This window comes from Montipora foliosa, chromosome 11 (assembly GCF_036669935.1).
Source record: "Montipora foliosa isolate CH-2021 chromosome 11, ASM3666993v2, whole genome shotgun sequence".
In the NCBI taxonomy this organism is placed as follows: domain Eukaryota; kingdom Metazoa; phylum Cnidaria; class Anthozoa; order Scleractinia; family Acroporidae; genus Montipora; species Montipora foliosa.
Window position 1 is genome coordinate 21,915,938 of NC_090879.1, and position 11,928 is coordinate 21,927,865.

The following is an 11,928-nucleotide window of genomic DNA, read 5'->3' on the forward strand; positions in this document are numbered from 1 at the left end:
TTTAGTGAAAGATAATAATAATAAATCATTCAAAGCTAAGTCCCGGGGGGGGGTACTGCCATATATGGGCTATATAGGTATGTGCCGCTGTGAAGGGTATGGTTTTCAAGCAGTTTACTCTAGCATAGGGTATATAAATCAGAGCGTTTGGGTCTAGAATAGGGTATCATTTTTCACGAAACTGACCAGTCGCTTGAAGATTTTATCAAGACTAAGGAAACCAGAAATTCCCGCTCAAAAATATTAAAAAGTCGAGTCGGCAAAGTTTAAATTTGCGCAACTCAGCCTCAACAGTGTCGATAAATGGCTATCATGAGAAACTTCTGGATATTATTAACTCTCAAGTATCGGTATTTAGACGGAAATCGGTGGGAGTTTACTCTAGTATAGGGTAGCAAAATTCAGCTGAACTAGCTCTGGTATAGGCTAAGGGTTCCAGGGTCCCAGCGGCACATCCCCACCCAGAAATTCCTAAAGTACCCCCCCCGGGAGCTAAGTGACCGTTCCATCTACTCTCCCTTCCCCTCACCCCAAGGGACCTCCAACAGCACTGGCGCGAACAATCTGCAACTAATAGCTGATGAACTTCTTGATTGGTGTTCTTTCACTCTGATTTCCAGAGAGCGGGCCGTTTCGCCAACGTACTCCTTGTTACACTTCTCACAATGGATCTGGTACACAGTACCGCATTTCTTGAGATTGACAGTTGTGTCCTTGACACGTACCAATTGTGATCTTAGAGAATTGACGGGTTTATGAATAAGTGTAACCTCGAGTGACTTGAAAGCTCTTTGCAGGCGTTCCGAGATTCCTTTGATGTATGGCGTTGACGCATAGATTTTCTTCTCGTTTTGAGGCTCTTCGGTATCTTCTGTTGTAGATTTTGGATGTGGTATTGTTAGCATCCATTCTGGATAGTTATTCATTTTTAGAGCTTGCTTGACGTGCTGTTTCTCTAGTTCTGTCATCGTTTTCCGTAACCAAGGTCTGAGCTCTCAACATCGGGGTGTTAACCACAGCTCTTTTGTGTTGTAGATGATGGTTTGATTGGAAGTTTAGGTACTGGTCCGTGTGCGTAGGTTTGCGGTACACGGAGATCTTGGTAGAACCATCTTGGTTAATACTCACACAGGTATCAAGGAAAGGAATCCTGCCATCCTTTTCTTGTTCCGAAGTGAACTGGATATGTTGGTCAATGGAGTTTAATCTGCAACTGCTGTTGGTCAATGCAGTTTAATCTGCAACTATTTACAGGACGATGGGCGCCTGATTTGAACTTAGAGAAGGAACGTTGCCGATAATGTTAGAACGGAAACAAGATGAGCCCCAAAGAGATTTTTTTCTCGGTAGGGCTCATCTTGTTTCCGTTCTAAAACTTTATCGCCAACGTTCCTTCTCTAAATACAAATCAGGCACCCATCGACCTGCACATCGTAACGGAGCGCCAGTGCTGTTGTCATTTAAAATTGACGAGTTTCTGTTAACTCCCTTTTATTATCCTTGTAAAAATGGGATAGAAAACCCATCTCACAGGTGTCTTTATCACGGACCAGGACGTCTTGTTACTTGAGTTATCTGGCTAGTTACAAGTATAAACGAGAATAAAGGCAAAGTAACAGCTAGCACGAGATCGTTCTATAGCGAAGATATCTGTTTACAAACATTGCTTTTAGCCAACCACAGAAACAAAAGACCCTTTGTTTCGATAGCCAATGAGGTTCTGGTTGGCACATTAATAACAATAGGTGTCACCTTGAAAAAAAAGTTTTCGTTCGATCAATTTGTTGTTGTGATCATTTTTCTTGAATGGAGAAAATAAGAGGCTTGCAATCAATCTCTTGGGACAGGCCTGACGATGATGTAGCGGTGGATTAAAAGACGGTAGGTATTTTTTGCAGGTTGCAGGTTGAAATTTAATTATAACTGGAAAACCGCTGACACTTAAAAGAAAAGTAAAGCGATAGACTTACCGTGACTGTTACATGAATAGCTAACCTTAGGCCTAAAAACTTTTCTTTTCTTTAGGCCTAATTAGGCCTAAGGTTAGCCATTCGTGTAACAGGCACGGTAAAATACCTGCCGATTAAAAGAAGCTAAATGAGAGATCTTTTGTTTCTGTCCACCAAAATGGCGGCGATGACGTCACCTGATTTGACTGTGTATTAATTTTAGGGCTCGTTCGATTGACCCTATTCCGGAATAAGAATACGTGGAGTGATGATTAAAACGGTATCTTTGGCGCGTTTCGAAGCTGCAAGGATGATGAAAATATGTTTAAAATAGCATTTTAGCAAATGTTGACAATTTTAATGTGAATCTCCGCAAAAACAAAGGATTTCCAACTTGTATTCCATGTATTCCTATTCCGGAATACGGTCAATCGAACGCACCCTTAGTGACCAGCGGCTAAAACAATTGTGAAACATTGGCTCAGTTTCCCCGCAAACAGTTCTAGATAGCCGACCAGAGGGTTTAAACCGCAGGTTGCAGGCTAGGGTTAAAGGTCATTGTTTCATCTTAGCTGGAACAACCCAAACCTTTACCAATGCTAACATTAGGCCTAAACATAATGATTAAGGGTATAAAAGTTAGCATTTTCGTAAAGGTTTGGGTTTTTTCAGTTATGGTAAAACAATGACCCACAACCTGCACTTTACACCCTCCCCCCCCCCCCTCCCCCTCCCCGGGTAGCAGACAAAAAACGCAAATCCAACTACGCTTGCACTTTTTTCCATATATTTTTACATATGGGCACGACTTTCACAAACATGCTATCGTTATACTGAATTTTTATGAGATACAAAATTAAATTAAAGATGCAGTTATTTGACATGATACAAGTCCAGCAAAATATATCACATTTCACACAATAAATTTTAAGTCTGAAAACGCTTTGAGAGTTAACCAATTCATGTATTGTAATAGTTATTACTTTTAAGGAGTCTTAAGGGGCTGTTTACATGGAAAGGGAAGATCACTGAATTTAATTGAAGCTTCTATTTGATTTACGTGCATACAAAGTGACTTCTGTTTGGGATGATTTGAGAGTTGTTTGTTCATTAACCATCCCTTTGAATGAACACCACGATGGAGTTAAAATACAGCCCTCACAGTTCTTCTCATGAAATTCACGTTTGTATATCTACAAACCGTTTGGACTCAAAGACGCGAGTAAGATTCTTTGTAGAAAACCGAAAATACCCGATGGGACCTGGGCTCCACTCCTTTCACAACTAAAATCGGAGAACTCCCTGAAACTTCAGGTATGTTGCAGCTCATTGGCTCGCTACCCTAGCCAAATCCAAAAGATTAAACAATAGAGCGTTTTCACATGACGTCACGGCGGCCATCTTGGTGTTCCAAAACAAAGAAATGGAAGCCATGATGGTGTACCGAACTAATCCTCCGGGAATTATGCAAATTCTTTCTTTTTGTTTGAGGAATCCAATATGGCTGCTGGTCACGTGAGTGAAAACGCTCTATTGAAACAATTCTTGGTTTTCACATGACGTCACGGCCGCCATGTTGGTGCCCCTAAACAAAGAAAAGGCGGCCATGTTGGTGCCCCGACCAAATCCTCCGGGAATATAACTCTATTATTATGCAAACGCTTCCTTTTGTTTTCGTTGAAAAACATGGCTGTTGATCACGTGAGTGAAAACCAGCAATAGGGACGTTAAGCAAGGACGACGACGATTACGAGAACGTTGTCTAAAAATATTATTTCCCGTTACTGTAATAATTTTGCGATTACTCCGTGTCGTGCGGCTTGGAAAGTGTGAATACACAATCCAAGAATAAAATTGATGAGAACGGTGTGGTTATTCCGAGAGAAAATTGAAAATTCATCGTCAGGTGCTCTCGTCTTCCAAATGACCTCAAATTTGATCACTTCACGTCGTAGTCAAGACGAGAACGGCAAAGAAATGTATCAAAATGTAAAACGCACGTGCAGGGCGCGCAAAGCGATTGTTTTTTCCCACTAAGTATGCAAATGTATGGCGTTCTCGTAGTCGTAGTCGTCGTCTTTGCTTAAGGTCCCTAATGAGCCAGGAACTCATGGGCTCCTGAATGAGCTGCTTACAACACCAACACATTAGGGACCTTAGAGCAATATAACTATTGCGATTACTCCAAGTCGCTCGGCTTGGAAAGCGTCAGTACACATTCCAAGAATAAAATTGCCGAGGACGGTGTGGATGTTCTTAGAGAAAATTGAAAATTCATCGTTAGGTGCTCTCGTCCTTCACATGACCTCAAATGTGACCATTTCACGTCGTTGTCAAGACGACAACGGAAAAGAAATGTATCAAAGTGTAAAACGCACGTGCACAGCATGCACAACTACTATTTCGGCTAATGAATCCGCAACTTTTCTTTCCGGATACGCCTCCCGTCTACACGTATCCGGCGAAATTCGCTGGCGAATCCGGAACTGTATGAATTCGCTTTCCAGGATGGATACTTTTGAATCCGATATGAATCCGGGACCGTGTGGACGCCAAATTCGGATGTTTTTTAATCCGGATAACGTAACAATATAGAGCTCAATTCAATAATCTAAAAAAATTGAATTCCCGGAAGGTCGTCTCGTTAGTCTAGTGGATATCGGAAACTGCAAGGTGAAGCCATCGATCCGGGTTCAACTCTTTGCCTCGCTTATTCTGAATCTGCTCCGCTTGTTTAAAATCTTCGTTTCGTTGAAGTAGATTTGAAGTCCAAAGTAGACTGTACGTCGTATAAGTTGAATAAAAAAGGAAATGTCAGTTTGAGGGATGGAAAAAAGTGTTGACCAGTTCCTTACCGTGAGATATATTCTCAAGATGGCCGAGGGCTTCATGGCGCATGCTCTGTTACCTTTGTTTCCTTGAGGAGCACTAGAGTGAATCCGGGTACGTTTCGGATGCGTGTGGACCGGCAAATTCGATTTGAATACGCAACGTGTGGATGGAAATGTTTTTGAATCCGGGAAGAAAAAGTTGCTGATTCAAAAATATCCGGATACGTGTGGACGGGGCCTAAAACTATTGTTATGTGGCGTTCTCGTAGCCGTCGCCCTAATAGCTGGTTACGAGAGCTGCTACACAACTGGAAACTCTTCGCACTGGACTTTGCTATTTTGACCTATTTTCTCTTCCAAATGTGTATGAAAGTGAGGTCCTAGCCCAAGAAACATGTATATCTTTCTTGCATGTAAACTGAATAAAACTGGGTCCAAGGATGATTTGTGTCAAGATCTTCCTGGTGCAAATCCTCCTCTGTCAACGAAAACAGCTCCTTGGAATAATTTATTTCATGCACCCTAAACGTAAGAGATCTCGACTTAAATGATGAAAAACCCTGCCAGTCTGTACAAAAACTAAAGAAGTAAAATTCGAAATGCCTCGTATAACTTATACCCAGTCTTGATCTCATTCAAGCTGACTAAGGACAAATCGCGTTCATCATAAATGAGGTTTAAAATTTGACCATTTTGTTGGATGGGTCAGAGATAAATCTTAAGAACTGACTTATATTACGTCTTCAGTAGTTTTCCACATTGCTGTCGATTAAAAGGACAGCGTAGGTGAAGTTTATCACACTGATCTCCATGACAACAAGACGTTATGGCGTTACCCTGCTCCAGTCACCTTTGAGTCACAATTAGACAATAAGTAACTGGCTCACTGGAAAAGCACGCCATTGGAACCTCGTTGTTTACATAATTTCGTTTTCCCTATAGAAAGAGTTGTGTGTTACTCTGGGTGCCATTGGAATTGTTCTTTTTTCTTAAGATTGGAGAACAAGGCCCACTTCGTGTCCCACATCAGTTTCTAGCTTACGGGAAAGAATTCCTGACACACAGTTTATTCAAAAGTAAAAATACACGTGAAACTTAGTTATCAGTACTATTTCAAGACAAGGTGTGGAAAATCAGCAAAACATAGCCTTCCTTAAGCCTTCTCTCGCTCCAGGAGAAGGTATAAGAAAGTCTCTGTTCGCAGGGTAGCTGAAATATTTGTAGATGAATAAATATACAGTCTTCTATTCAGGGGTGATCAACTGGCCAGTTGACAATAATTATGGGCACATACTGATGAGGCAAAAATTATAAACAAACTGTCCTATGGAACAAAATCAAATCCACATTACTTTTCTTATCCACAGAGATTCCACAGAGAAAAGGTGATTTATCAAAAAAATAATAATAAATGGCCAAAACGGCAATATTTGAAAGCATAAAGCCGTTGGAATCTTCATCAGACTTACTGCTAGAATTTTTCTAAAAAGGGAAGAGAATCACAATAATGCTGAAAAATACCAAATGCAAGACAATTAAAAACTACACCGAAGTGCAAATACCAGAATTAACAAAAGACACATATGACCTGTTACTTGCACAAACAACTTCAAATCAACGAAAGAAGATTTGCTGTGTTAAGTATTGCATCATAGACCAATTCGGCTAACTCATGTTGTACCCAATTCAAATCCTTTGGGAATAAAACGTTTTGCTCCAAGTATTTCCATATCATTTAAATGTGAATGCTACATTATCATGCAAATGAAATACACAAAGAATTAAATCTCAACCCTGAGAGATTTGAATTGGGTACAACATTTTGTTTCCTTTTTGTTAAAATTCCTTTATTTAGCACAATGACAACAATACCCCATTTTCATTTTACTAGTCTGTCACAATAATATTAATGTAAATGACTATTGTTTCTTTTATAAACACGTGGACCCTAAAGTTCAAAATGCAAAGTAACGTTTTTTCCCTGCAACCAATCACTACTGTGGCCACAGATGATCAATAATATTACAATCAGAAGCTATAAAAGTGCATTGAAATCATCCCATCGCAAGGTGGGATATTGGACAATAATTATAATTTTCGTGGGCTTCAGTTATTAACAGCAGTCGTAAATGAAACAGCTGATTCGAACTTCACAGTTTAAACAGCTTTGCCATAAAGTTTATACAGATTTTTTTGCTTCAAAAATCGTATCTACGACTCGAAGTATTCCAGGAAGTTACTAGAAAGAAATACGCAGAACTAGTTTTCACTGTAACTCAATGAACAAAATTCACTGCCATTTCTGAGTGCTACCCCCAATCTACCATTCCTGTGAGAATAAATTTATTGAAGTTTTTTTTTTCCAGCAGGGTTGATCAGTGAAGTGCAGGCCATTGTAAAAACCAAAGATGTCTTACACAAGAAGACCTTTGATATTCTTTGGTGTTGTTTCATCGTTTAAGTGTTTTGTGCTGTACCTGTAAGGAGAGAAAATTCACTTTCCTTTTAGAACATGGTTTGGAGCACTTTTCTGTAATAAGGGAGGGGGTGGTTGCCCCCATTCAGGACTAAACCTTAGCCAATTTATTGGTGATAATACTTAAAAATTATTCCATGCGAGAGCGTTGGATATGAGATGGTAAATAGCCAACGAAGAACGCAGCGCCAAGTTGGCTATAACCAGTCTCATATTCAACATGCGCTAATGGAATAATTTTATTAAATTCCTTAAACTCCAAAAGTTTGGAAGTACGAAATACAAGCGAAATCGGAGAAAACTTGATGAAGACGCGATGTTGTGTAATACCTTGGGGTCAGAAAGACGCAGGCTCGTCACAAAAAAACATCTTTTGCCTTTCACATACTTCTAAACGTTGGAATTGATCCAAACTTTCCACAAAAAGGTGTTTTTTGCTTTACTCAGTGAGAAATTTTGCTTTGCAGCGAAAAAAAAAAATTAGCTTAGCAATGCTTAGTGCTATTGATTGCCATATGAGGTCAAACTAAGGTATATGAGCTGATAAACGAAATTGACTGAACCAATCAGAGCATGAGAAATGCATTAACCGAGGTTGAAAATTTAATAAAACAAGATATTACTTACAGTAAAACCAAAAACAACTGCCTGAATCTTTTTCACTTTGGTTGTAACAGCTAGGATTTTTTTAAAGAGATTACCTTAATGCATTAAGAAGTCCATCTACTGAACCCTGAGGTTGATCTCTTAACACTTTTATGGATGCTTTTATCTGAAAGATCAAAAACTGAAGTCATCATCAACATCAAAAACAACAGAAACTTTCATTCATACTCGTATTACATAAATATTAAGAAACAAAGTAGGAAAATTTAATTAAAATTAAACAGAGTACTGGCTGCCCAGAAAAACCGTACAGGCTAGAGGAGTCCATTTTATAATCTTTGTGGAATTCTCCAGCAGAATCTGATTGAGTAGGATCCTTTTCAGCCATGCTCAGAGTCATTAAGTAAAGCAAATCCATACCAGCAACAAGGGTTCAAAACCCTCACAGTGACTGCATGGCAGATAACTGATCAAAGACCCGTTTGTGATCACCGCTATGTGAAACCAAAATTGACTGAGGAAATGTTACATTTGCCAATCCTATACACAAGAGCTTCAAAGAGGCACATAGCACATAGCTCCATTCCACTGAGAGGGTCCTCGGGAGGAAGGAGGGGGGAGGGGTGGGGGAAGAAAGAGTAGGGTAAGCAAAACTGTTAAAAAAATAGTTGTTGGTAAAATGTACTGCAGGGAATCCCTGTTACCAACTTCAACGTAAGCTAAATCTGGGATGAAGATTCCCAGGTTTACAAAATTACATTAGGCCATGTGTCTCAGCATGGTTTACGCAGCTGCAGGGTTGTATATAAGAGCCGGCAGCCGGCGAAGTTCGCCGGCTTCTCTGTCAGGTTTCGCCGGCTACTTTCATTGTTTGAAGCGTCAAGACATGTAGAGGAGATGATGTTTATGAGGTCTAACCTACTTGGGCTCAATACAAATAGAAATTTGCAGTGCCTATCTTTTCTGAAAACACATAAAAGACTTCTGACTCAAGGGCAGTTTAAAAACGTTATGCTTGAGACTTTCGTTTTGAAAAAATCTTGCTGCGATGGCGGGAAAGTAGGAACAATATGATTTGTTGTCGGCCATATCGGATTTCGATATCTTTAAACAGCCACCGACTGTATCTTACCGGAAGGTAAAATCACTCAAGGACGTTTTAGTCCGCGCAAAACTTCCTTTAATCACGCCGCAATCATAAAAAAAACTGGTAAAGAAACACTTTCAAAAGGTTTGTTCTCAATCCAGAAGGAAATTTACATATGATGTTCTGCTAGCAACACGCTCAGCCTACGTTCACGCATCTCTTACCACAACTCAACCGAGGAACAAAACTAGCCCCTGATCATTCACTAACCGCTCCTTCGTTTTCACTTCGAACCTTTCAGTTGATCATTTATAGCGAACGTAGTAGAAGCTGAGGACTCGTAGACTTTATTTAAACACTTGAACACAACGCTCCTCGGAGTTAAATCCTACTTGCCCGCGTAAGTGCTCGTCCTCTCGAGGGCATCTGTACGCTTCAACATGACAACGGATCTTTATCCAACGTCACTCTTGATCAACTCTCACTGCTTTACGGAACTCCTAAACTCTTCGGAAAAAAATTTACATCACTCTTAAACCGCTCGAGTGATTTTCAATTTTTGAAATTACTACAACCAAGTTCCGCAAGCATATTTTCCCGCTAATTACACAATGGAACGAATGTGTGTCATCTTCACACCTAAACAGGATCGAAACATCCTTTACGCCATTGGCCAATTAGTATCCTCCAATCAGCTTCTTAATTTAACAACCAATCAGAAGCCTTTGCTGGTCTAGTCCTTCAGAGTATGTGCCATGTTTACAAGTTGTCAAGTGGCAATATTTGCCAGGCTCGTTAGCTCCAGCAAAACCACCAAAAAGATACAAAAAATATCACTCAACTTTTTGTTTATAGGGTTGTATTATTGAAATGTCGCTTCGTCTTTCTTTGAGTAACATGGTTTTCATAGTATAATTGCAGCTTGATTCATCCCTCTAATGTTTTGAGTTTCATGGCCCAAAATGCCAGGAAATGCATTTTCCGGCATTCAGTTTTCAAAAATTTTCCGGGGGTGCATGCCCCCGGACCCCCCTAGAAGCGATGGGCTAAAGCCCATTGTGTGGGTCCGGAGACCCACAACCGTCTACTTTGCAAAAAGCTCCGGCTACTTAAAACCTTAAAGAAAACCCTGCAGCTGTAGTAGCCTCCTCCTCTACCAACTGAGCTATGAAGCCACACAGTTGGGAGCAGGTAAACTTGTTGGGCTCATGTGTTCCTGCGAAAGGGCTGATGAATCTTTCACACTATCTTGTATTTTGAAGGGGTACATTTCCAAAAAAACTCTGATTTTGCATCATTGGAGTAAAACTCAAAAATTTGGTTCATCAATCAAAGTTGATAAAGATGAAATTACCACCATGAAAAGATTAAATGGCTGTCGTTTTGAAATTCAGTACTTCATCGATGTGTTCTGACAATGGGCTAACACTTGAAACATCAGCCATTCAATCTTTTTGCAGTGGTAATTTTATCTCTATTGACACTTTCCATAAAACCAAATTTTCGTGTCTTGCACATTGTTTCAGAACTTACATCTATAGTTGAGTTTTTCACAAATGCTCCTACTGGATGAACATGATCATAAAGTATTATTAGGCCAACCTGCGGAAAAGAGCATTAAAAAAAAAAAACAAATGAACTGAATATTTCTGAATCTACGAATACTCAACCGAGCAATAAAATGTGATCGTTATTCTTTCAAGATGCTTTCTAAATGCCGGGCATTTCATTAATCCCTTGGATTCGGGTTTAGACAAAAAGTGGCAAAAAAACCATCTGGGAAGTCAAAATGTGGACTTTGATAAAGTTGAAAATCTTTGGCAAAGCTAGTATTGTCAACAAAGGATCTTCCTTGGAGCACAGCATTTTCTCGGGCACCCAATCACAGTGACATTCCTGATAATACACTCTTTGGCCTGCCGTAATAAGAGTTTAATTGCTAGAGCGGTTACTTTCGACACTCAATTATTGAGTGTCCAAAGTAATAATTAGCAAATTACTTTGGTTTTGCATTACTTCACTCAGTGATTGGTTCAAAGTTCTCGCACATGCACATTTCCCCGTGCTTTGTGTCGGCTACGTGTAATTACTTCAAGTTTTGATTGCTTTACTGGATTGTCTCTGTTCTTTTTGATTGGGCAAAGTAATAATACTTTGGTTTTGGTTTTACGACACTCGATTGAAACTTGGTCTATGCTGTGTATGTTTCTATTATAGCTCTATAATAATATTATTGAGGATCATTCACATCACTATGAATGTTGTACAAGTCATCATTTTACTGTAAATTGTGACATTTTCATCAAAATATCGGTCAGTTTTAAACATTCCTCTTTATGACAAATCTAATAAATTTAGTGTCAAACCTTCCTTGGATTTTTGTTATGAAATGTACATGTATACTTCAAGTACCAAATGAGCATGTAATAAAAACCTTGGCTTGAGCCTGGTGGGTGTGTAAAACTTTAAGAGATTACTGATAAAGGTTGTGAAAAAAAAATCTACAGCATATAGACAATGAAGTGGCACTAACCATGACACGAAGACAAAAGAGATATGTTTCTTGGTTTGCAACTCTTGTAGGGAACTCCCTTAAAGATGACAGTGCATTTATCAGTCAAAATACTGTCTCATAAATACAACAACAATCAAACATTTCAAAACTCTCAAGTTATCACCTTGGACAGTAACAGATTGTTCACTGTCAGCATGTTGAACTAGTTTATTTATTTATTGTTAAAACAGGTAGATCAATGCTAACATATTTCTAACCATTTCATTTTCATATTTTAATATTCTATGGATTCATTTCAGTGTGAAGACATGACTGTTTACTGCTTAAATTGCCACTACAATAAATTTTTTTAAATTAAACAGTTCTCTTCATTTCTCATCAGTATAACAAGAACTTGTCACAAATACATGAAGCACAAAGAAAGAAAAAAATTACTCACGGATTTTCAAGCATTTTCCTACATA

General features: G+C 39.2%; 1 protein-coding gene across 1 annotated transcript in view; it reads right to left on the bottom strand.

Moving 5' to 3' along the window:
* Positions 1 to 5,831: 5,831 nt before the first annotated feature.
* LOC137977862 (CYFIP-related Rac1 interactor B-like) overlaps positions 5,832 to 11,928 on the bottom strand; it is a 16,439-nt gene continuing 10,342 nt past the window's right edge. The window contains exons 9-13 of the mRNA XM_068825212.1: positions 11,904 to 11,928; positions 11,483 to 11,540; positions 10,483 to 10,551; positions 7,958 to 8,028; positions 5,832 to 7,257 (exon numbers count right to left, since the gene is read on the bottom strand). The exon at positions 11,904 to 11,928 is cut by the window's right edge and continues 55 nt beyond it. Of these exons, the coding sequence (XP_068681313.1) occupies positions 7,194 to 7,257; positions 7,958 to 8,028; positions 10,483 to 10,551; positions 11,483 to 11,540; positions 11,904 to 11,928 (287 nt within the window). The 3' untranslated portion in view covers positions 5,832 to 7,193. The remainder of the gene's footprint in view (positions 7,258 to 7,957; positions 8,029 to 10,482; positions 10,552 to 11,482; positions 11,541 to 11,903) is intronic.